The 26,500-nt window shown below is 42.5% G+C and overlaps 1 protein-coding gene across 1 annotated transcript in view; it reads left to right on the forward strand.

Annotated features, from left to right (window-relative positions):
* Positions 1-26,500, forward strand: part of LOC117487960 (adhesion G protein-coupled receptor L3-like) — a 181,785-nt gene that overhangs the window by 54,114 nt on the left and 101,171 nt on the right. The window contains 2 exon segments of the mRNA XM_034136751.1: positions 2,883-3,099; positions 21,468-21,681. Of these exon segments, the coding sequence (XP_033992642.1) occupies positions 3,045-3,099; positions 21,468-21,681 (269 nt within the window). The 5' untranslated portion in view covers positions 2,883-3,044.

Below are 26,500 nucleotides of genomic sequence, written 5' to 3' on the forward strand. Positions count from 1 at the left end.
TGCAGCCATGACAACCATTCTTCTTCGCTGCTTTTGTGGAGGAAGTTGCTGCTTTTGTGGAGGAAGTTACAGCGCCACGTACAGGTTCGGCATATGTACTGCAGCTTTTCCAGCGTTTGGATGTAAACGGAGCCGTCTCGTGGAGCTTGACACAATCCGGTGTATATTGCGTGGGGACGGAAGGTTTTTTGCGGTTGCATTTGCGTTACTCCGATGCGTTTTGCCGTATTTGTCCTCGTGGAGCCGGGGCCAGCTAACATCCTTTAATGCTGAAACACCTTTCCTGATAGATAATATTGTCATTGACAGTAGTACCACGCATGAATAATGAATAAAGAAAAAAAAAACACAGTGTGTTTTCCTTGACATATTTTGTCTCAATTACTCCCAGGCCCCTTGAATGCAGCTTTAATTTAGGAGCTTGAATGCAGTTTAAATGTTTCATATCCCTTAACGCTCAGGTCTTTTTCTCCATGTCACATGATTGCTGCGAGACAACATATTTCCCCTTATCAACCATTGCTGGTATTATGTCACCCAGCTCCATTTGACTTTAACTAGACAGAAAAGTCAATTAATTAGACCTGTCAGGTTTCATCTGGCCCCTCTGGCACACACATGATTACAAGAAAAACAACAACATGAGTGATTAGGAAAAGTTTCTCGAGACTGTAATGAAGAAGTCTCCTTGATGTTTGTAGAACAGAAGCTAAATGTTGGCCAAGTTATCTGAGGGAGTTATCCTAAGTTCCCCTCAGAGGCAGTACCCTTGAAGCGTCAGCACCATGATGCATCACGACGCTCCTTCTGGAATACAAGACCAGTTGGCAAATGCCGGACTACCGCTCCGCCTTTTTAGTTTCTTCTCTTCTTCTCTTTCTTTTTGCATTGAACTGGGTCCAAGCCCTTCTCATAAATATGTATTTTTATGATACTCCGCTTGGCGCTCGCTAGCAGTTCCTGTACCTCAGCCCACACATTTTCAGAGCAAATTAACGACTGTGATAGTGAAGTGTTTTTACATTTGATGTGATAATTTCTAAGTAACACCTGTGCAAGTAGTCGCTGCTTTATCCATTGTGCTGTGAGATATGGAATGCACACGGCGAGACACACTCTCATTGTCTTCATTCTGTATTTCCTTCTCTTGCCCCCTGCATACTTTTGACACTGTAGGTGCACATCTGCAACCATCATGCCAAAAATAAGTGACATATTGTCATGTCTGATATGTTTTCGACATGTACCTGTGCCTCCTTGTTATTCTACAGCTCCAGTTGTCCTACGGAGTAAACTTCCAGTCTAATTTGCTGCTTGGACAGTGAATTTAAATGTGATTACGCTTGCAATAACGTATTATTTTCATCAAGGGAGTCACAGCGTCTTGATTTGCTGTCATATTTAATTTAGTGCTCCTGCAGCTGTCAGAGTCTTTTATCAAAAGCGCTGTTTACTCACGAGGATATTACTTTGATCAAATGCACTCTCTGACGTCGCTATTTTAATGTCTTAAAAATACCTGTCATCATGCATATAAACAGGAAAGAAGCCAGCAGCACAGCAGATGTGCTTCTGATGCGACTCTGCCAAGACTTTGCTGATGAGCACGCCGACTTTTAACCTCTTAATATTGCCCAAATGTTCTGTTTCTGCAGATAGGCTTTCTCTTAAACCCATTAATATCAGCTTAAAAAAAACGGATTGCTCTAATCTGGGATATTTGAATGGGTATTAAGAGCTAGATTTTGAGACGGATCATGCAGGGATGGACGTTGAATGTCTGATAGAGATGTTTTAAAATGTAATGTTGGAATCATTTGAGATTTTCACGTCAGTCAGGATCTCTAGTGTCCTGTCCTTTGGTGCCGTGCTCACGTTTTGACCTTTCATTACCAGTGTTTCTGCCGTCTCACAGTGGAATTACATCCTGGGATATTAAACGCAGTGAGGCATGATAATGTGTAGTATTTGGCTTGTATCATGTTGCAGAGATTATATTTCTGCAGGAGATCATGATTGATAAAGAGGTTTTGGTTCATCATTAAATCTGACTTAACCTTAATATCATGATATGGGTTTAATGGGGGTAATCCTGAGAATGTCATCACAAACCAATCTAACAGTGTGTTCACTTATAGGATGTGTGCTTCTCATTCGCGCAGCATTTTGTGAAAATCAACACATCCCAAGTGTCGATCTCACTGAAGTCACACCGTGTGAATCACATTCGATGTTCGCTCAGTTCATGTTATGTTAAGAAGCTCATGGCGATGACTTCATCCCGTGTCAGGAGTTCGCTGGTGACGGCACTCCCATGTTCTGAGAGGAGGTCGAAGGTGGCTCCATCTCATTCTGCTCTGCGGAGAGGAACTGCTCGGCGTTTTTTGTAGTTGTTTTGGAGCAAAGCCTGCGCGCACAGCATAGTGTTTTCTTATGCCTCGCAAATAAATTCACAGGTGCAACAAGTCAAGCTGTGAAGTTCTGCCTCCTGCCCACAGGAGAGGGAAAACACAGCCGCGTTACTTATGTCAATAACTATCAGGAGCACTCGAAAGGTCTGCAGCACATATGCAAAGACGTATACTTCTCACGCCCAAAGCAACGTGGCTTACACTTCCTCTCTCTGCGGGGGGGATTAACTGGTAACACATTGATGAGCAAACAACAGCAGATTATCCTAAAATACATTTTGTGTGTCGTGTTTTGTTGATCACACCCGGTATGAGTTCAGCTGACTGCAGCGTGTCACTCGATGACAACTTGGAGCCACAAGATGATGAAGCCACGGTGCATCCATCTGTTGTGTTTCTTACTGCAAAAGAGCAAATCTCTCATTCCTTTTAAGTCAGCTAACATGTATTTTCTTCTATGTTTTATGGCAGATTTTGGACGGCATCTGGAGCAACGGGACTCTTGGTTTTCTGTGGCAAGCGTGGCGCAGTGGAGGGAGCCCTGCCGCAAAGGAAGCACCGATTTGTGCGTCTACGAGCTAAACACTGAACTCTACTGGGACCTGGAGCAGCGGGCGGTAAGAGGAGGAGGCCATGTGGACCGCACGCCTGCTCGTCCTCGCCAGCCTCTTTGCACCAGCCGCTCTCGGTGAGTGTTTCCTGTTTGAGATGTGTGTGTTTGTGTGTGTGTGGAGCAGATGTGGGCACAAACACACCTCTTCCATTTTCAGGCTGTACCACAATATCCTCCTTTTGCTATTTTAAGAGACACGTTCTGTCGGCCAACTGCGATAAAAGCCTCATATTCTGCATCTACCTCTCCTCTCGCTAATTAGCAGTTTCACTCATTAAATTCCCTGAAAGTTTTTCTTATTTGCACCCTGTTCCTATCTCTGATTCTCTGTCTATTTTTAGATCTGTCCCTCTTTCTCCCGTCTCAGTCTCTTGCTCTCTTGGCGATAGGAAATTAACTGAAATTACTTTCAAAGAATCATTAACACAGCTTTGGCTTTGTGCTGCATGTTTCGTATAGCAAAAAAAAGCTTTTATCATTTCACGCATTAAGATCTAAAGATTAAGTTGCAAGGACTCTCTTTTCCCACATCTCGCTTAAACGGAAAGCGGCGTAGTTTCGCAGCGTTTCCCTTTGGCCTTGTGCGGATTGTTTCAGAGGCAAACTAAATGAAGTCATTTAAATTCAGATTAAAAGAAATCAGCGGTGGTGGTTGAGGGTTTGAGGGTGTGTGAAGTTGTGTGTGTGTGAATAAGGCTGTTGGTTACATTCAAGTAGGATTTAGATGTAGGGATGGAGGCAATCGCCCATAACAATGTTAATTTGAAAGCATTAATGAGAGATTTGAAGTTAGTTGAATAGTTTTTGTGCTGCGATATCTACCCAGGGCCGAGGCTAATGAAAGCTGCTTTCTAAGTATTCTTAGTGTGTCTTTAATGCTCAACAGGAAGACGTCAGCGGACAATGCTATGTCGAGAATCTCTGTTTAGAAATATTGATTTGAGAGGTTGATTGAGTGCAAGTCAGGCAAACGAGAGAATAGAGAGATAATGAGGATAAAATGCTGCAGTTTTAAACAGAAATACAAATTAAGTTTGGTTAATGGTTACCCACTTTGTGTTTGTTTGCAGCTTTTGTGAGAAAGCAAACAAATATTTACCTTTCTGAAGTTACAGCACCCTGGAGGATTTAGTATTTATTTCACACAGGATTATACACATACAGTGGTTATTTCATAAAGACTAAACTGCATATCAGGATAGCAGGTTTTTTAGCAATATCCCTGGGTTCTAATGCTAACATAACATATGATGGCAGTTTTTGCAATTGAATGTAAATATAAGCACAGAAACGTTCAGTGCCTCAGGGAAGATGATGTAATTTGTGCATTCACGGTTTTGACCTACAGTATTGACATTTTGCTTGATTTTTTCTAAAGAGGCGGACACTGTCTTATTACTAGAAATCCATTTTCCACAAACACCATCGGAAGAAAAATAAGTGTTTAACCTAGTCGATGGTGTGTTGGATGGATGAACACTAAGTATCTCAGCCAATAGGAAGGTGTCATGGTGGATGGATGTGCGGAGGTTTAAATGAGACAGACGTCTGAGAAATGCGTCTGAAACGTGTGCGCTGTAGACTCTCTGTGACAGACAGTTTATTTACCAGAAGTACGCTTTATATTTTAGCCCGTTTACCATAATCTAATCTACCTAACATTAATACCTTTGTCCAAGCATACTAGTGCTCTTACCTTCCAGGCTGCTTTTCCTTTATGTCAGTATGGTATGAAATACTATGGAAAATCATCCATCAATCTCCAAGCTGTGTGAACCATTGGGAAAGCAGCAATGCATGCATGATTTGTCATAAATGGACTGAAACCTTCAAAAACACCTGCACACTCCTTTAAATCAATCATGCTGCTTTGTTGCTCATTCCACAGCAATCAATCACGCATTGATCCCAGAGGAAGAGGTGGCATGCATCGGACACCATGGACTGTAGGAGCTATTGTTTCTGGAGCCTTAACTAATGCCCTACAGCAGCACTTTGTCCTTAACAAACTCTAAGAAATACATAATAAGTAAACCATTCTGCAATCTAAAATATATATTTCTCTGCACAACCATCTGGCGGCCCCAACAAATTATCTCTCGAACTCACAGGTTGAGAACGGCCGCCCTAAATGAAGATCATTTGATTATGTTGGGCTTGTTGGAGCTCCAGATGAAGTGTTTCTTCCCAAGTAAATAATTAACAAATATACGGCATTGAACACCCGACCAAACCCGATGCTATTAGCAGCCACGTCCAGATGTTTCCAGTGTATTGTTGTGCAGCGGGGGAATATTCACTGCCATGTCATTGTGCACGTTTCTCCCTGAGAGTGTTATGAGATGTGATCTCCAGGGGATGCTGCCCTACTTCTGGATCTGCAGTCCCTTTTGTCTTTGAACAGGCATGCACACACATGTGCATAAGAGAATGGAATCAAATAAAGGGACTTTCTTTCACACACATACCAGGTTTCACATGGGATGAGTACAAAAGCATCCAGAAAAAACATGCACATAGAGGCCTGTACGACAAAGCGAGCTAACTTCAGGGAAAACTCTGGGTTTCCGGTCCTACCACGCTGGTTCACTTCTTAGCGGGCTAGATCTCCATGGTAACTTATGCTGAGCGGCTAACCAGGGGGGTATACTACGAATCTAGTTCAACATATCCTGGAGTTATCCGGTTGACTAAATCCAAAAAAAGAACACTCTCGCTAAACGGTCCTACGACGCTGGCTATCAACTCGATCGCTCAAGCCAGCCGTGTCCTATCTAGTTAGGTGCGCGTTCACATAAAAGGGGTGGTATTTGGAGTGTTCCACCAATCACAAACATGGACAAGCCATGTACTGACAGCGCAGCGCGTCATACTTCCTGAATGAAAAGTCAACTAATATTAGACAAATATGAAGACGTTAAACTTTAAACATCCATGACTTAAACACTTTATCCAGGATAAAAGCCACATAGTTGCAGCTGCAAGGTGAATACTGCTGGTAAAAGAAAAAGTGTTTGAATACGTTCATTAACAGTTTTATGATATTACTGCCCCGTATAAGACACGAGTGGATCTGACTTTAATTACATTTGACTCGAGTGTTTCGTCAACTTAATGTGTTGCTTAAAATAATACTTCTGCATACAGTATGTGACACTGTGAGTGTTGCACGGCCAGATACGGCTCAAGAAGCTGACTCAGATAAGGAAATATATGATACATTATGATGTGATATCATGTGATATGAATGATAATGGGACACATCGCCATCTGCACTCACAGTGCCGCGGACTGTAGGCTACGTAATGTTACTTTGATCCGGTTACTTATGTTGTGGCAGATATTTAAGTAAGCTTTCTTAACGCTAATGTTATAATAGTCAGATTGCTCTGAAGATGGGAGGTGATATTCTATTCATTTTCACGCTCACACAGTCGGTGATTTTGGCCGGCCGTCTTTCCTGCAACGGCAGTTTAAACTGTATTTCCTTTCTCCTGTCATATGAATTGATCGCTTTAAACTCCGCACAATGAGCTCTGATTGGTCAGCAGGCAGTGCTTTTATCCTGGAACCTATCCTGCTCCGGAGGCTAGCCGTTCAGAATAAGTTCTCTAGCCCGCTAAAAAGTGAACCAGCTTCGTAGGACCGGAAACCCCTGAAGTTAGCTTGCTAAACGAAAATCCTGCTTCGTAGTATAGGCCCCTGGTCCGGAGCAGGTTAGGTTGCAGGCTAAGAGATCAAGTCAGTGAAAGCACCGCCTGCTGACCAATCAGAGCTCAGTGTGCGGAGTTTAAAGCGATCAAGTCATATTACAGGATAAAGGAAATACAGAAAAACTGCCGTTGCCGACGGCCGACTGTGTGAACGTGAAAATGTATAGAATATCAACTCCCATCTTCAGAGCAATCTGACTATTATAACATTAGCGTTAAGAAAGCTTACTTAAATATCTGCCACAACTTAAGTAACCGGATCAGAGTAACATTAAGTACAGTCCGCGGCACTGTGAGTGCAGACGTCGATGTGTCCCATTATCATTCATATCACATCATAATGTATCATATAGGCCTATTTCCTTATCTGAGTCAGCTTCTTGAGCCGTATCTGGCCGTGCAACACTTACATTGTCACAGAAGTATTATTTTAAGCAACACATTAAGTTGACGAAACACTTGAGTCAAATGTAATTAAAGTCAGATCCACTCGTGTCTTGGACGGGGCAGTGATATCATAAACCTGTTAATATACGCATTCAAACACCTTTTTTTTTTACCAGCAGTATTCACCTTGCAGGTGAATACTGGTATGTGGCTTTTATCCTGGATAAAGTGTTTAAGTCATGGATGTTTAAAGTTTAACGTCTTCATATTTGTCTCATATTATAGTTGACTTTTCATTCAGGAAGTATGACGCTGCGCTGTCAGTACGCTTGTCCATGTTTGTGATTGGTCGAATGCTCCAAATACCACCCCTTTCATGTGAACGCGCACCTAACTAAATACGGAAAAGCTGGCTTGAGTTAACGAGTTGATAACCAGCGTCGTAGGACCGTTTAGCGAGAACGCGTTTGTTTTGGATTAGGTAAACCGGGTAACTCAAACATATCCAGGTTATGTTGAACCGGCATCGTCGTACAGGCCTCAGGTGTTCCCTTTTTATCCCCATTTGGATGTCCACACACATCTACATATCTGACTTTTAACACTTTTCTGAAGAAGATAAGGAATATTTCTGCGGACTTTAAATAGAGCTCCCAAGTCTTGCAGGATTATCAAAGTGTTCCATCACAGACACTGTCACCTGCTTGAAAAATAACAAAAATGCACCCTTGTCATTGTTTTTGGAAGCGGTGAATAACAATGAAAAAGCACTGTCTCCACCACTGTGTCCATGCCTGAGCAGCACATTAATCATGCGTTTCTTTGCATGTAAAATGCTCCAGGAAGGATTTTATATTCATTCCTCTGAACGCCGCCCCGTTGAATCGGAGACATAGCGGCTATAATGGATGGCGGACGGAAGACCAATCCAGCAGACAAAAGCGTGAAGTCTGACGTGTATTCTTCACGGTCAGATGTGATGTGATGCGATGCAGTGCATACATCAAGCGTGGAGGCTGGAATGGTCTCGCCGGGGGGGAGAGGTACATAATGAGGGATGGATGAGACATAGAGGCAGATGTTTGCATGATGCATATTTTCAAAATATGTGTCTCTTTTAGTTTTTGTGACTCTCTGAAAAGAGTAGAAACACTTATCTTTGCCCTTCTTTGATTCATACAGCCCCGTGACTCTTTGCAGAGCTTACACAAAGTTGAACGCTAGCCAACATGCGCCTTACAAACACTCCTGTCCACGTATCAGCACCATTAAGCTAAGGCTGGCTGTATCTAACCAAACAAGGGCATTAAACTCCAATGTCAGCCTCCCTGTTCCCGTACGGATCCACTTAATTAATCTCCTTGTGCCAGGGCGCTCGCTCCATCCGCCAAGGCATCCCTGGATTTGCCTAATTTGCTTAATTAATTAAACAAATGATTTATTTGAGCTCATATTTCAAAGCGGGAAAAGGTTCTTTGTAGAGCCCACTGAGGCTTGTGCTGTGTTGTTATGACGGAGATGCCTCTTGAAGTTTTAAAATAAGTGCTCATAACAAGGCTTCAGAGTGGATGTCAATCATTCATTTGTAGAGCCATTATGTGCAGGCTCAGGGGTGTGTTATACACAATATGCATTTTGAAAGCCACATTAGATAAAGATCATAACTTTGACTAGTGGCTTTTGCTTATGAGTATTGCACGAAAAGGACATATTTGACTGTAATGATAGAGCCATTTGTTTCTGGCAAAATGTAGAGTTTAAATAATTGTGTTCCCTGAATTTCGCATAAAAGTTAAATCGCTTTGAAAATGGTTTTGATGAGATTCTTGAGAATGCCTTGGGTTTAATGCTTTTACTGTTTGTTTGTTTTTTCCTGGAAATGGATTATGCGTTACCCATAAGCCACACAAGGCTTCCTGAAAATAGATAATAGCGTTGCAAAAAAAAAAAAAAAAAGACTTAGTTTTCTACCTTCCCTAAGGGTGGTCTCCGTGGATGTCATTTTGATGCCAGCTTATTCCTCTATGAGTGCAAATGTGTTTGCTTTTTGTTCTGCAGTTTTTGTCGGACCATGTGACCTTAATTTGAACAGAATTGTTATGTTGATTTTAAAGTAAAAAAATGTGGGGTTTAAATTCCTCTTTCCTTTGTATTCTGTAACAGTCTGTGTGGCATTTGGCATGGCGTGTAGAAATCTCCTTCTCTTTTTATGCTCTTCCATAATGAGTGAAAAATCAATACCTGCTTGATCCGGGGAATAAAAGAATGGCCTCTGCTGCCCGTGGCATCGGTAGCGACTGCTTGATATTGCCAAATTGCTGTCAGAACTGGCAACCCTGGAGGAATGAGTGACGGCAACATTAAGAATGGCAGGGTGGGGTTAAATACCTCAGCATGTTTTATAGGTGTCCGATCCGCGACCTGTGTATATCTTCTAAATAAATGAATCAGCCGCGCTGCACAGGCATAATTTGGAAAGCGCTGAATGATGCCGTTTAAAGTGGACTTGCGGCTGGCAGAATGGTGTTTAATGAGGACAGATATTGACAGCGGGGTCAAGTGGCAGTGGATGTTAGTTTACATTAGGCTGCATAATGTGCACGCTGCATGTTTGTGTCTGTCTGGCAGAGTGCAGAGAGAGAAATAAAAGTGTTCCTGCAGACCGGCTCACTCACAGAGCTGTGGGCGTGGAGTACAACAGGGTTCCCCACCCTGCCGAGCAGCAGGGGTCGGGCAGTAATTTGGGGTGTGGGCGGACTGTGAGGAGCAGGAAGGGCAAACAGACGCCACGCAGAGAGACAACGCAGCGACCTGTGCTTTACTCAATACATGAAATTAATTACTTTCCCTTCCTGCTGTGAAATCTATATGCATTTTATTCGCCTGTAGAATAAATCCTACATACATTTTTGCGACATATTACCACACTCGGCTGCGAGAGATGTAACTGCTGTATATGCTAATGCTTCTGCTTTATAGGCTCTGTTTCCAGCTGATGACAGTGTGAGTGAAGTGCAGAGAGGATGTCGCCACCCCCCCCCTACCCACCCACAAGATGAATTGTTGCTGCAGCAGCACATGATTACAATACTTGCCTCAGGCCAGACTTTACGCATATTTGCTAATTATTCAGATTACCATCTTCCCTTTCATAAACCACATGTTGCTAATGACATTTTTTTATTTTTTATAAGCGTTTGGGTGATGGGGTCTCAATATATGTTAGATAACAGATAAATATGTGATACACCGTGGCCAGAATATATTGAATTTGAGGCAGCGGCCAGAATTAGATTTATTATTTTTCCAATTTTTGATACAATAAATGTGACTTAAATATATCAACAACTTATTTTTGTATTGCTTTAAAGCCCCTGCAAGTGATGACTAGCTGTTTCCCATGTTCCAGTCTTTCTGCTAAACTAAGATTACGAAGGATGCTATTGCAACACTTCAGTGCGTAAAGACACATGGCATTTCTAGGAGAAGATATATTGCAGAATGTTTTTTTCTGAATGTCACACAGACTCCAGATCAGGGCTGTTGTTTGTCGATGTAATCTCTGACTTTTTAATCATCACACCTCTATCTATGCATCTAGCTAGCTATCTATTGGTAAATCTAGCTGTGTCTCTGTGTCTTTCACATTTGTGAGACTATTGATTAAGGTGTGCTGGTTTTGGCATTGTTCGGTGACATTGAGACATGCAGATCTCATTTCAAGGGAAGCTCCGTGCTCCAGTTTATGTAACGTGTCACTAAATGTCCCCAGAGCAGCAAACAGAGACGTGCATTTCCATATATAACACACTGCCACTGTGAAAACTCAACACTCCAGATCAAGAGAACAGACCCTACACTTTGTAACGGTACAATGAGTTGAATAAGTGGCTTCATTTGGACATAGTGGGTAATCTTGATTATAGTCTCCTGCTGTTCAATGCCTGAGGCTTTGTCGCTGTTGTTGAGGAGAATACAGGTGATGCAGAGGACAGGTAGGGCGATAGCACCTTTCTTTGACCAACAAAAGGAATAACTGAAAGGTAAATGGGGTAGAGGATTCATTAGTTATTCTTCCTTTAGGTCTCTCTTTCTTTGTCCTATGCTATCAGGCTGATTTTCTCAAATATATGCAAACGCAAACAAAGAATACTAAAGATCTGATAGCCTTGAACTAAAGTTCAGCAAAAACCAATTATGTGCAAGTGTGTGTTTGTGTGTGACCCTGCTCTTTCTTCCTTCGCTCTGTCATTGAATAAACCAAGCATGCAGGGTAACTGGTGATTTTGTTTCAGCGAATCAATATGAAGTATTGTAAAGTCTGCATTAGGAGCAAAATGGAGTGGGGGGGATCAAATGATACTATGGCACAGATTAGACCTTGAGGATAAGAGAGCCGGAGGTTGTGTGGGAGGAGGGGAACGGGGGGGGAGGGCGATACTGGAGATGGCCTTCAATATGGCCCAGTGGCCTTGTAGGGTAATTCAATACAGCCATTGACAAAAGAAGGCTTCCTTTGTGGAGCCTCCTTTGGGAAGCCGTTCCATTTCCTTATTAATTGTGCTCCGGTTAAAATAAAAGGGGGAATGGATAGCGGCGCAGTAATGGAAGCTGCTCTGTGTTTGGAAGGATGCCAGGGTCAAGTAGTTTACCGTTCCAGTGCTTCACACAGGATGGAAATACTCCGTAGTTTACAGTATGTATTTGATGTACTGCTCCAGCACTGCCTCCCTCTATCTCCCGTCGCTCCAGCCTTCCCACACATTGCAACACAAATCTTCCTTATTGGCTGCCGTCTGTTCGCTGCAGATGTGCTGCATGGAGACTCAGTTTAGGCCATGGATCACTGATAACCCGACCGAACACACTCTCTAAAGTTTACTCCCCTCTGCCTCTGCTTAAAGGATTATTCAGTTTATCACAACTAGGCTCGTATTTGTCTTGTGTTTGCCATCATTACACTCCGTTATGATGACATTGCCCTCCAAAAGGTCATAGCAACAAGAATAACTGTGCATTGAAGGTCAACATTTTTTAGTCACAAATTTTAAACGTTTGTTTTGTCTTTTAAAATCCTTTGACTTCTCCTTTGGACTTCTTTTGCAAAATGTTGGCATTTTTCTTTACACAAACAAAAATAAGATCCAAGTTTAATAAAGTGTGATTTTAAAATCCTGCAGTGCTTAAAGGATTGCAGACACTCATGATTAAATGAAGTGCATGTAATCCGAGATTGTACAACAACAATCAACATTATACAATGGCAAATCTTGATTCACAAAAACATTTTCAGAAATGTCCTGTTATTTTGGGATCTATTTAGGGTCTTTTAAAAAAAAAATGTATTGCCCGTAGACAATTTAAACGGATTAGGATGTTTAGGATTTATTAAAAAAAGAAAATCAAAAATAGTTTTAGTTTTTCTGCTCATAAGGAAGCTTTGTCTATATTTCATTGTGCTCAAGTGGTGAGATCTGTGTTCATTGCTTCTGTCCAGTCCAATTCTTGACATATTATTCCAAACTAAGATGGAGAATACCATAGAGAATATGTTTTGGGGGGGAGGCGGGGTTGCAGGGCAGGAGCCATAACTTCCACAGACAGCCCCCTGTGCCTGTGACCCACAAAAGACCAACTGTGTCAAATGAGAAAAATTGCAGGTGCACATTCCCCAGCGGTGCACTCCCTGCAAACTCACACACACATATTCAGGCCTGCAAACACACACACACACACACACTGCCTCCGTGATTACTGCCCCCTCATTTGGTGGCGGGAGGAAGAGGAGGTGGGGGGGGGAAGGAGATCTTTTTTCACTGTGATAATGCGCTCCTTTCTCTGCGCCGAGGACAGCGCTGAAACTGGAGAGGCAGAGTGAGCGATGTCATTCCACAGAGAGCAGCGGCATCAAACAAAATGCCATTTTTATAAGCCCACTGCAGATGTTCTCAGCTGCATGTGCGTAACACAATGGTGGGTATTTTTTTATTGGGGTCACTGTGAATATCACGGGGGCCACCCTTCAACTGGGAGGTCTGGTTTTAACCCCCAACACCCGCTTTCCATCTTATAAATGAGTAAAATGGACATTAAGTACATTATAGATATGTTATAGTTATAACATGCTTAATAATGAGCAGATGCATTTGTTTTACCATAGTTGCAGTGCAAACAAGAACTGCTTATAGCTAATATAGCTAATATAGAGTCACTTTAGCCAAATTGGCCAGCTAACAACCTCTGTGTCAACATTTCACTTCCTGTTTACACAATCTGCTCACCACAAGAACCTTTAGAATCATACATAATGTGACATATTGCACATGGCAATGAGTTATGAGCTTATTCTCCAAAGTGCAGAGTGATTCTACTTTGTAAAATGGTTTAGTTATTTGCTGTGTGGAGTGAAGAGGTAAAACTACCCAGAATGTAACCAACAAAAGACAATAAAGACACATGACTTTTCAGACTTTTCTTTTTTCTTTCTTACAACCTTAAAGTGTATCTTAGCCCTCATAGAAGGCTTCCTACCACATAAAGCATGATGGGAAATGTAGTAAAACACCACACTTTAAGAGAATTTTCCACATGTATCGTCACGTAATCAGTTCAGCAACATGGCGATTTTGTGTAGTGTGTAGTATCACCTTTATATCCTTGCTTTATAAGAGGCAGCATTCTTAAACTAATATATAAAACCACTGAAGCTTCTCAGGAACATCTTTCCCAAATAATGATTTATTTTTGGAGGTGCGAGCCTGTCTCATTGTGATGCCGTATCACGCCTCACAGCTCTGCACCTGCTTGTGTGAAGCCATGTGTGGCATGTATTTCCTAAAATCTCACATCCCCTCCTGTTCATGCTTCTTGTGCTTCTTGCTGTAGGATTCCAGTATGTGTAGAGCTGCGGCCAGATGATTTAATGCATGAGCGTTACGTACATGTTGCCTTATGCATATTCATTATCTTCCCACGCTAACCCATGTCTGATACCTGTCATGTTGAATAGAGAAGAGAGGGCGATCAAAGGAGAGCATCATAGCTGTGTGTCTCAGATGTAGCGTAGCCACCCAGGCTAAATCTTCAGCAGTACTGCAGTGAATACACACACTGTGGGTGGTAGTGGAGTCTCTTTTACAAATATACCTCCACATCCAACACCTTTTAGTCTCTTTGCAACCTTTTTGATCTCACTATTCCCCTTCTTCACAAACCAACCGTCACAACAATGTCACCCACTACTCCTTCCACCTCTCCCGTTTCGTTGTTTTGACTTCATGAGTGTGCTAACTTCCAGCTTGCACAATAAGCCCCTCACATAAGCCAGTGTGACCCTACTGAAAGGTACCTCCTGCACTAGGACCACTGACATGAGGTGACTTTGGGAGAGGATTGACATGAGATTGAATCAAACCTTTCCTCAGAGAAGAGGAGGTGCAGCAGAGCAAGCAGGGGGCCTGGTTTGAAAAAACGTTCATCCTACAATGCATAGGTGTACACGGCAGATAGCAATTTACCCGAGGGAGCCCCCCACCCAATGCATAATGTATTAAAGGAGGCAAACACACGTATTAGAACAAACCACGGGGAGGTACAGAAGAAGCTTGCATTTAAGTAGAGCCTTTAATCTGCTGATGCCACCCCCCACATCTGGTTGCACCACCCTTTAGGTTCTTACAGTATATAGGGCAAACTCCTGCACCCAACCCCCCGCCCTAAACCTCTTCCCCACTTCATCCCACTTTTATCTATACTCATGACACCTTTCAGGGTTTTGTTGTGTTGGAGTACAGAATAAACTAGTTGTATTGAATCCTGGATGTCTGAAAATACCTGTAACATAATATAATAATGTATATGTGGAGTTTAAGCCAGCATAGACATGTGAAATAATGTATTTATTAACCTAAAGAACTGATGCATATGCATGAAATCACATTTCCATTTTCCCATTTAAATAATTACTTGTTCTTCATTATGTGAGTAAACATTACAGCATGGAGCTTTAATTGGTATTAATTCATGCTTTTGCCCCTCGGATATTACACTGCAGTATAAATTGCAGTCACATAAGGGATAGAATGGGCTCACCCAAACACACAAGCTGCGGCAGAAAACAAATCACCAAAGCGATTCTTAGAGCGGGGTCGTTGTGCAAGGATACTTTCGATACAATAAAATGCAAACGAGTTCATACAAGGACGCTGTAAAAGGAGAGCTTCAATTCCCTGTTTTTGTCTTCAGATGGCGAGGAAATTGAAAAATGCTCATCCCTACTTCCCACAACCCCACATTGTATACACCACAAACATAAAGAGTTTTTATCTCGAGATTTAATCAACAACCAATCTGCTGCTTGAAAAATAAATGTGTTCATGTTCTGTTTGTATCGGCTTCCAGACAACAGAAAATGTGACGGGGTCATCTCAGATCCACCGTTTATTTTCATTTTGTTTGCCACAGCAGGTCTTTAGTTCGGTTGTGAAGGCTGTAACCCGGTGCTCAGTATGTTGGTTGGCGATGAGCTCTGTTTGTGCACATTAATAAACCTCTAATGAGTGAAGCCCTGGATTCCTTTCACACTGCGACATCGCCTCGTTTCCTTTTAGATTTTCCAGAGAACCCGTCTCCAAGGTTTCTCTCTTCGTTTGAGCCGTATCTCGTGTGAAAGAGCTCGTACAATGCCCCGGGTTGCCTTGGCGATAAATGAAGTGCAGTCAAGTGTTCACGTTAAGTGGTGCTTTTCTAAAAGAAAGAAAGATATCAAGGTATACTTTTCATCAGGCAGTGCGTGTGTATGTTGACCGGTTAGAAATGGACCCAGTAAAGTATAGTTATGCTTCTTAAAAGAAAAGTCTGATAGAAAAGCAGAGATCACTGAGAACTGGTGTTCAATACACACTGCAAACTGCATTTCTTTCTTCAGCTCTTTTATAAAATATGGTTATAATATTACTATCAGCAGTTTTACAAAAGCAGATCTGTCCTTAAATGCTTATCAGAGTTGGGTTTAAAGGGGCCCTGTTCTGCTTTTAGTGGTTTTCACCTCGGTCCTTCAATGCTGCAGTGGACGGTGCAAACAAAGAACAAAGAATAATGCAGAGCAAACTGGAATAATGTGTTAAAGAATAAAAGGCTGTGTTGGAGGATACTGTAGGACCTTTTTGATTAATTCCGCTACATGGAAATATTCAGCAGAAGCTCCTGCACACCAACACATCTCCCTGAGGATGTTTTAGAAAGTGTGCATGTGTTTTCCATATTGATTGCATGGCCCTGTCCTCCAGTGTTTTCTGTCTGCGCGCTGCACTGCCTCAGTTTCCTGCGAGGTCAGATTAGAGAGGTTGCTCCTTAGTTCTCAGTTCACAGAGCTAAAGTTAGCCGAGCTCCTGCCTGCCTCCGGTGCGCTGCGAGGCAATCCCATCTGAAGCTGTGCGGTAAAGGACGAGTGGAAAAGACCTCTTTTCCCCCTCGCACACGACGAAAATCAGCCTGTTGTTTCTTTTCTTTGACCTCAATTACTATCAGGGCACATGTTACTGTAGGGGCATGTTGAGTCATGGCTGCTCTGGGAGTTAGGTGTGTGTGTGTGACAGGGATTGTGTTAATGTTAGCCTGGGAGGCACCGTGCAGTCTGTGGGGGCCAAGGTGCTTTAGTCCTGGCTCAGACGAGAGTAATGCTGGGGGCGAGAGGGAGGGGAGGAAACAGAAAAACGATGTTGGACATGACCGGAGCTGCTCTGGACACATGTAGGGAAGAGAAAGTCCTAACATTTGCCTAAAACAACACTTAAAGGACGTTTTTGTGAAACAATTTAGCTAATCTAATGTACAATAAAAAGATACAAACTAGTGAAACAACACTGAAGGGGCTAGCTTCAGTGGAGTGGATTTGACTGAAGAAACTAATGTCGTAATTTGCACACCAAAGTGGTTTCAAACATAAGACCTTGCCTCCCATTTCCTCGTTTTTTTCTTTGCCACGGCTATGCACTTAATGAATTGAAGTAGTGATTAATTAGAGGGAAGTGCTTGCTGGATGGAAAGACACTTCACCCCGGTGTTCTGAGTATGTGAATCAAGTCTTTATGGAGTGATGGCACCGTACTTGTGTTTGATATGCGTGTGTGTATACGCAAACATGAGGTTACTGTCCGCTGGACTTATATCACAAGGGGGAGGAAGCTGCTGCGCTCTGCACATTTCCTCCTCGATCGAGAGACCGATTTATTAACTTTCACGGGTATTAACTCTCACCATGTCAATACATTGTTAGCGTAGGGAAAGAAGAAGCGATACACTGCTTTTCAATTTCATCAGGAGGATGCAGCTTCCCATGGAAACTGATCAAATATTCAACATGTGAGCAGGATCTGCTGCAGAGCCTTATTATGCCTGCACTGTATCTGGTCCTGCCTCTGGGATCGTTTGTTAACACTGAGGAGCTCATTTCCCCGCAGGCATCACGAACACTTTGACTGACGGTTTGAAACTGGCATGTGCCGCCCGGCAAACCTCCATCAGTCTCTCCCCCTCTGCAGGAATTAGCTGCCAATTAATGTCTTCAAATGTGTGTCAGTGCACGCAAAACAAATGGCTCCTTCATCCACCGTGTTGAATGGATATCTGGCTCCTGTCATAATGATTCACGCTAATTGTGCTTAGCAGCGTCGTTGGTCCAAAGTGTCAAAAGCCATCAAGTGGATTTGAGAAGTTTGTCACGATCGCTCCTGCTGTCAGATCATGAATTCTTCCTGCGGAGGAGCTATTCTGTCATCCTGCTGCTCCTTCAGTGAAATGTCTTCTTTACTCTCATTTTTAAAGCTGTCACAGAAGAGGTCTGACCACCCTGGCAATGACAAGAGTGATAGCTCTGTTTCCGAAAGCACAAACGTTTATTATGCCGCGTTTCACTTAAATGCTCTTTGTGCGTTGAGTTCTTTGAGAGTTCAGTTCGTTGGATGCTTTTTTGCATTTTGTTTAAAAAGCCTTTGAGATTTCGCTTGCCTTCGGCCATATGTAAACGTAATTTACTTGGGAGAACAATTTGCCTGAACTGTTTCTCACTTCAAGATAAATATTCCCTCATGCATTATTGAAAATGTTTAAGGTTGCAATTCGAAGTGTTCTTGCAAATGACTTTCCCTGCAGAAAAAATGTGTCGCAAACTAGGAAATGGGTGTGACTGGCTGCCATGTGTCTTATCAAATAACTGTATCCAGATTCATGCGCTAATTAATCAGCAGCTCCGGGGGCCGCACCCTTCCACAGATTTGGTAGAAAAAGAGACATTTGATGTGTTGAATCAGCTCTTTGTCTATCTTCCAATAATTCAACCAAGTTCATTTAAATGCATCTCCCCTCTCGCACACAAACATAACGTTTTCAGATTGTATCGTCTTCTGCAGAGCCTCTTGAATAAGATAGAATAACATATTACATCCTCACATATTAATAGCCTAAACATTTGTTCTCCTTTACTGGGAACATATTGGGCACTTTGCCAGACTTTCTACTGCCTAATTGCAGGGAGCGTGATTATTTATTGGGAAATTATCCCCTGCGTCACACACACACACACACACACACACACACACACACACACACACACACACACACACACACACACACACACACACACACACACACACACACACACACACACACACACACACACACACACACATTCTAATAATGTGTGCTGGTTGACCTTAACTTTTTCTCTCCGACACGTCTTCTGAGGAGATTAAATGAAAATACAAGCCCCTTCCGGCCCCTGCTTTGTTACTAATGATGACTTTTAAATGTCATTGTGACTCTTCTCCGTCTACACTTCAGTGTCCGCTGGTTTGGAGAAGGTGATGTGTCAGTGACCCTAGAATAAGATGTGCTTCTTAACACAAAATGTCTCCATGACTCTAAGTATTAACAACCCCGCGATCAAAACTCCTAACTTCTTTCCCCTTCAGAGGTGATTTTTTTAGAGCTCTGCGGGGGAGCGACATTTTCCAAATGAGCATTTTTTTTTCTGTCTGACCTTTCTGCTGCCCTTTGTGGTGAGTAATTGCATTTTTGAAACATTCATTTGTGAGTTATGTCATCTGCTAGCACCATGATTGAAAGCGCTGCTCTGTGGCGTGAATGTAATGGAAGCTGGACCCGTTAGCTTCCCCAAACGTCTTCTTTTTTTTCTCCATATTCTGCAGTGCACCTGTCAGAGGAATTATCCAGGGAGGATCTGCAGAGGAGAAAAAAGAAATGCGCTCTGCATATGAATACCCCTCTGAAGCATTAGAGGGAGAGGGAGGTGGCAGAAAGTGAATGGACCTAAGATAAGAGGATGGACTTTCAATAAGACTATTTCGATTTTCTGCGGCTCTGTTGATGATGTGCCCAGGTAGACAGCGATATGTGCAGCGAGGGGGAGGGGGGGCCAGGATGCTTGCTCTGGCACGGAGAAATATGAGCCCTATCAATCACCGCCTCCAGGCACAAAAGTAATTACACTACAGTTGTTGACTACGCGGGTAATCCGAGACACCACTGGCATGCGTTTACGTGCTTACATTAGGGGATTGCTGCTGCCCGTTGCACTCTGAGGTTTTTTTAACGCTGCTTTTTGGGACGCTGGCATGAATTTAGGGAATTATTCACAAAGAGAAACCACAGAGATCAAATTAGCCAGGATTCCTCATACATAATAGATTTGTCTAATGGCAACCATTTAACTGGGATCTTTTGTCTTTTGTCATACATCTAAATGCACCATACCCATGTTTTCCTTTTTCGCTGCACAAGAAGTTTGCTGTGATCAGACCCATACTTTTTTAGGGGGCGGAATAAATCTTCCCATTAAGAGGAAGATAATTGATGGCTTTCATCACCAGAATGAACACAATTATTCCAATTTGTGCTGTTTCCATGGAAAGCGTGCCTCTCTGTGTTGGGGTCTGAATGATTTTCTGAGACAAATGAAGTGACACGATAATGAGGGGCTTCTTTTGTTGTTTCACCCTCACAGTGTATATGTGTGATTTCTCTTTGGTAGACGATTAGAGGTGGTACCTGCCTGGATGACATCTGAAGAAGGGAAAATTGATATTGTATACCGTAAAAGAGTAAAGTGGTGGGCTCTTAAGAAGAAGGCTAGAAGTCTCTGCAGAGCAGAGAGGAAAGGGAACGTTTGGGGAAACATTACTACATATCTTTGCTTATATACTTTGTTTTTTATTTCAGAAAGAGCAAGGCATCTCGACACTTTGTCTTGTTGCAAATGTAACTTATTGCAAATGTAACTTATGTCAGACATTGACATTGTTACTGAAGCGCGTTCCTCTTAATGGAAGTGGTTGGGACTTTGTAACATGTTTTCCCCTGTCGGCCACACACAGAAGAGTCCCAGGGAAAATTGTTCACGTTTTAAAAGCAAAGTTGTATTTAATGTTGCAGAGGTAAATGATATTGACTCCAGGTGATATTACAGAGGCTTTTCTCACATGTGGCAACACTCTGTCGTCCATCTGTCCTCATGATGAATGTCCGCGCTGCACAGATGTTTATAAAAAATCCATAGCTGCCACAGTCCTCCTACAGTCACTCCGGCCAATGTTTACGCTCCTCGCTCATTTTTTATTCTCGCTGTAAACACAGAACTTCTGCAGTCTGTTTGTGCACGAGAGTGTGAGTCTCCACAGACGTGCGTGGGTGAACATGCACAGCTCGTGTCAAAGAGAGGGAAAGCAGCCACCTCTGAGCCGCCGCTGTCGGCCTCCTGGACATTTAAACTCAGCGGTGCACAGATTTCTCCAAACACACTCTGAGGCATCGAGCACTTCTGACCCTCTGCCTCCTGCCCCTGTGCGTAAATGAAGCGCACTACATCACCTCAAAAGAGTGAAACAGCCCCGATGATTTATAGCTTCTAGTCTGCAGGGAAATTTACATGAGACACTCTGCTCCGGTTTCTTTGTCTCTGCGTTTCTGTCTGTTTCTCATTTCTCAGCTGAATGCCCATGTAATGAATGTTGATTTCCTCACAGCCACATGCATACACTGTGTCTGTTTCCTTATGTGTGATCTGTGTCAGTGTTTCACTCTCTGTGTCCATACCCCCATCATCCCGCACCACACCAGTGGACAACCTCTCTCTCATATCTCAGTGTCAGAACTTTGAGATTCACCTGCAGGAATGCACAGATTTTATTTTACTCAGGTGTCAGGATGAATCATTTTCACACTAAAGTGTAAAAGGTGAAGTTAAAAAGATGGATGATGAGCGCAGTGGGCGACAACCACCTGTTGTAGTAATGATAGTGGGAGTAATACCTCATATTTCTGTTTCAGCCTTCAGTCGGGCGCCCATCCCCATGGCGGTGGTCAGGAGGGAGCTGTCGTGCGAGGGTTACCCCATCGAGCTGCGCTGCCCTGGCACCGATGTCATCATGATCGAGAGCGCCAACTACGGGCGCACCGACGACAAGATCTGCGACGCAGACCCGGCGCAGATGGAGAACACGCGCTGCTACCTGCCCGACGCGTACAAGATCATGTCACAAAGGTAAGGGCACGTTGCATTTTGGTAAAGTGTCAGGAGTACATTACTTGCTTTTTGGAAATTGTTACAAACATTTTTAATGAAGAATCTCCGGCTAAAGTTTTGCCACGCTCAAGTTAGTGGTCCCACATCTTATCAAAAACGTCCAAATCTATTTACGTTTTTTTTGTAAATGTTCTTATTATTAACAAAAACTGGTTTTCAATTATGAGATCATCCAACATGGATTTAACAACACTTTTTTTCCCTTTTCTTTTTGCTGTACTGTGTCCTAGAGCTACATTCAGAGCTCTTTCCTGCATTTTAAAGCCCTATGGGTATTATATTACAATAAATAAAAAATGATAAAAAGGAGGTTGTTTTTAGCCCATTTCAGAATAATGGAGTATGCCTATATGGGTGTATTAATGTGTACACACACACAGCCCCACTCAGAATCATCATCAACTTGCTGCTGTTGAAGTAATTGACTGGAGTCGCCGTGTTCGTTAAAAAGAACTTGAAAACATAATCGAATCTGGAGTTAATGAGAGATGCCGTAACGCACACCTGAGGAGGAGTAATGTTTTCTTTATGAAACAACTCTTCTCATTGATCTCACTTCAGAGACCATGGCGATGTAATGCATTTGTGCAAAAATGTCTGCAGAGATAAATATGAGGACTGTTCCTGTAGATTAGCAGAAAACATGAGGGCCGTGTTTACACAGTAAATCATTAGTGGCTTTGGGAAATGAATATAAACATCCGTCCTCAGGGTAACATATTCCTGTTATGGATAAATTGGATCACAGTAAACCTCGGCATACCTGACTGCAAATCTATATTAGTCATACATTTGCACACAAATCAATGTTCATATTAAATAATATGCAGGGTTTTCATAAAGTGATGCCAAAAAACAATATTTCTGTTCGTCAAAAGCAGTATAATTACTCCAAAAATATGAAAATGGTGTATTATTTAAGGTGCAATATATTACTCAACAGCTTTGAGACATGAAGAAACTACTATTTTAACTTTCTAATTCATTATTTTTCCCAGAGAGTGGGCGGGGCCGTAATTTTGACTGGAAGTGACGTTAGCGCCCTCATACTTTAAAACCCCTGATATGAATATATCATCAGTTTTTTTGTCAAAATAAAAATGGACTCGATGACATGTCTACATACGAGTTTATATGTATAACCTGGAGACTGATATCTCCCTTTATTAAGGTTTTTGCAGTAAAATTGACTGCTAACATTAAGTTAATACACATATGTTATAGGGAACATATGTAATAAAAACAATGGCTCTTTTTTGGACTTTTTGCTGCACTCTTACTTTTTATGTCCAAAGCTTTAGTTTCTCTTTGGATCCCTTTGAGAATACTAATGGACCTTTGCGCTCTTGGATTATTTTCGTTTGGTGCCATAGATTTGAGATAATCAGCGGTGTGAAAAGCAGCTGATGGTAGTTTGAAACATGTTGTCGGATAATTGATCCACCTTGTGGCTCTCTTGTTCTGCTGCCGCCAACTCAGACTGAAAGTCCCTGCAGGAATGAATCGACGGGTCCTGCTACTGTGAAGTACCTGGGGAAAAAACCCCAGACTCTTTAGCATCTCGTAGCTACTGGGGGCGTTTCAATGATGCTAAAAGGTAGCTGCAGCCAGAGCACTTTGTCTTGGGAAAGGAAGTAGCTAAGTGGATGAAAGGTGTGGGTGGTATGAATTGAGAATGGCTGCCAGAGCAGGGGTGGGGTGAGAGGAATCGGAGATATTTGTGGCTGCAGTGACACGGCCACACATTAGCATGCGGAGGTTAGCACAACAAACGAACGCCACCCCCGACTTTTGCATTGTGGAGCTGTCAGAGTGGTTGCTAGGCACCTGCGGCTAAGCTCATTAAGGCTATAAAAGAAAGCGAGAGCGAAACAGAAGCGAGCAATTTGAACAGAGAAAGTCTTCAAAGACTCGTGATAGGCCGAGGTTAGAACAGGGCACAGATTTAACTCTCATGATTTCATCTAGACTGATAATGTGATGCGTGAAATGTCACACGTTGAAAGTACCATTAACATGCTTTGATTAGATTTAATAGCACAATATTTATTTCATGTTTTTTTTTTCAATAGCGTGTCTACTTTATAATCTCCAATGAGAGCAGTGATGCAAACACACTTTCATTAATATTTTAGCTTTATTTCCCTCCCAGTCTCCTTCTCCATGCATAATGTTTACGTGTTCACTATAACCCAATCACTGGAAACAATGTAATGCTGTGATTACAGCACTTACATGAGCACAGTAATCTGATTTCTGCAGTAATTGTGGTTGTTTTATGACTAGGCTTATATCTGGAAGGATGTGTTTTAGTAGACTGCAGAAAGCAAAAAGGAAAACAACACCATCATAGATTACTCATAGTGTTGAAACCAGCTCCTAAGTTGTTATATACTATTTACAAAACCCTTTAACTTCTTTATACATTTTAAATTGTATGTGAATTATTTAGTTTCAGTTTAATTGACTTTTGACAGATAATATTTGGTTTTATAAATGTCCTGTTTGTATTGGATGGTAAATTATGTTGATTTATTGTATTGTACCTCCTAATATAATCTATTGATCAACATTTGAATACTTGTACATAGATGTATGTTTATACAAACATAGTAAGTTAAAATGAAAAATGTGATTGAAATAATAATATATATTATTAATCTAATTAAATATGAATGCTATACATTAATAATACACTGTACATAGTAACATGTGTTATATATTATAGTTAATTCATTAATATGTGAAATTCAAACAAGCTAAACAGGTCAAGTATTAATGTGATCATTACCTTAGAATCTGATCATGCCTGTGAATGCACTGATAGTGTGTTCCTCTGGTGGGGGTCAGCGTCCCACCTGCCTGTCTGCTGGCTCTGGTTGAGTCGTGTTGACTGGCAAACATTCGTTAGCATTCACGTCCCGTCTGAAGAGGAGCCACGCCGCCGCCGGACTCGTCTGTGTGCCAGGCGCGCATCCATCACCAGCAAACACCGCCATGTCACCGCGCTCCCAGCCTGTCAATATACATACAGGCAACTCCACCCCCCCCCCCCCCCCACCCAACCCACATTGATATTCGCCAGGTTAGCCCTCTCATGGAGGAGTATACCGGGCAACTTGGGCAATGTGTTTGCCTCCATCACAGTCTCTTAAGCGGGAGCTAATAGCAGCCTGTGTCTGAGTGATAGCGCGCCACTGAGCTGGTGAGTGCTGTAATGCATCCCAAAATGAAGGTTGTCTCGCAGCATGCTGTGACAGGATGAAATGAATGGCTCTCTTTCATTAGATGTCCCCCCCCCTAACTTTGTGCTGTGCAGAATCCACAAACTGCAGAAGCATGTCACCTATAGATGGTGGCGTGTTGCAAGCGAGATAGAAGCTAATGATGTTGTAATTAAAACACAGTTCTAAGGATTCATTCAGCACAATTTGGGTACATTTGCATATGTGTGTATGCTCACACTGCAGTCTGTGGTTTGGGCAATCATCGCCCGTCCCTTGTGGGCTATTTTCGGAGCTTATTGTTTGGGCGCTGTTGCATCCGCCTCACTCCAAAAGCATGCACGGATCTAGTGCCATTTCCCAGTGTGTGAAATCACTGGAGAGCCAGGCTTCTTGTGCTATCAAACAACAATGACCCTCTTGTCATCCGAGGCCCAGTGTCTCTCTCCTCCCTCTTTCCTGTGTTCCCCTTCTCCTTCCCCCAAGGCGCTGTGGCCTTCACGGCCAGTAATTACAGGCTATATCAAAGCTATACATCACCGCGCATCTCAGTAGACCTGGACAGGCACCTTAAGGGACAGCTGATAGCACTGTGGCAGGCTGCTGCATGACCCCTGAAGGAGAAAAGCAGGTCAGGAAGGTGCAACACCAACACACACACTTGTCTAGTCCCTGTCTTGTCTTTTTATAACTTTCCACTCATTCTCTCTGGGATTTGTTCCACTGCTGTGTCATCACACTTCAAGGAACAAAGAAGAAGAGTTGTGTCTGTTGTGTTTGTGCACGTGACACTAATGATGAAGGTTAATAGATATCGCAGCTTGACGAGACTCTCGAGGACGATCAAACTAAATGAGAGCAACCTGTGATGTGAACCTGCTGGCCCGGTGACAGCTGACATTTGACAACCTTGCTGTTAATGATGTTTATGTGGAAAATAAATGCTTCCAGGACATTATTTACCTCTCCACACTCAAGACAAATGAGTCCACTCTCCCATCGGTTGAGCACATGTGCTGACAGAGGGACAGGAGTGATGGAGGGAAGCAGATGGGAGGATCCTCACCCCCTGCCCATACGTTCCCCCTCTCATTATCCTTGGCTTTTGACCTTATTCCAGAGTTGAAGGATTTGATGAGATATTTGTGTGAGCAGGAGAGGAGGATTAACAGACAAATCCCCCTTGTTTCTTTTGCCCATCTTCATTTAATTCCTCTCATCTCAAGCAGGACGTTAGGATAGAGTTAGACTAAATTCTGAGCTCCTTGCGATTCCCAGTTGCTAAATACTAAGGAACCACGGGTAGATTAAGCTAAGTTATTCAAAAAAGGATGTAAACCCCAGTTCCTACTAACAAAAACATGATGTGGTTTATGATTAGAATTTCGGTAAGCAATTAACACTGTATTGCAATCACAAACAGGACAAGTGCAATATTAAAATTGTAGGACGTGCCTTGCAAATATTCCTTATTTGGGATAAGAAAATAATATCAAAACTAAACCTAATGTTAAAGGTCATGCTCAAAAGGTAACATGCACAACATTCTATAT

This window comes from Trematomus bernacchii, unplaced genomic scaffold (assembly GCF_902827165.1).
Source record: "Trematomus bernacchii unplaced genomic scaffold, fTreBer1.1, whole genome shotgun sequence".
Lineage (NCBI taxonomy): Eukaryota > Metazoa > Chordata > Actinopteri > Perciformes > Nototheniidae > Trematomus > Trematomus bernacchii.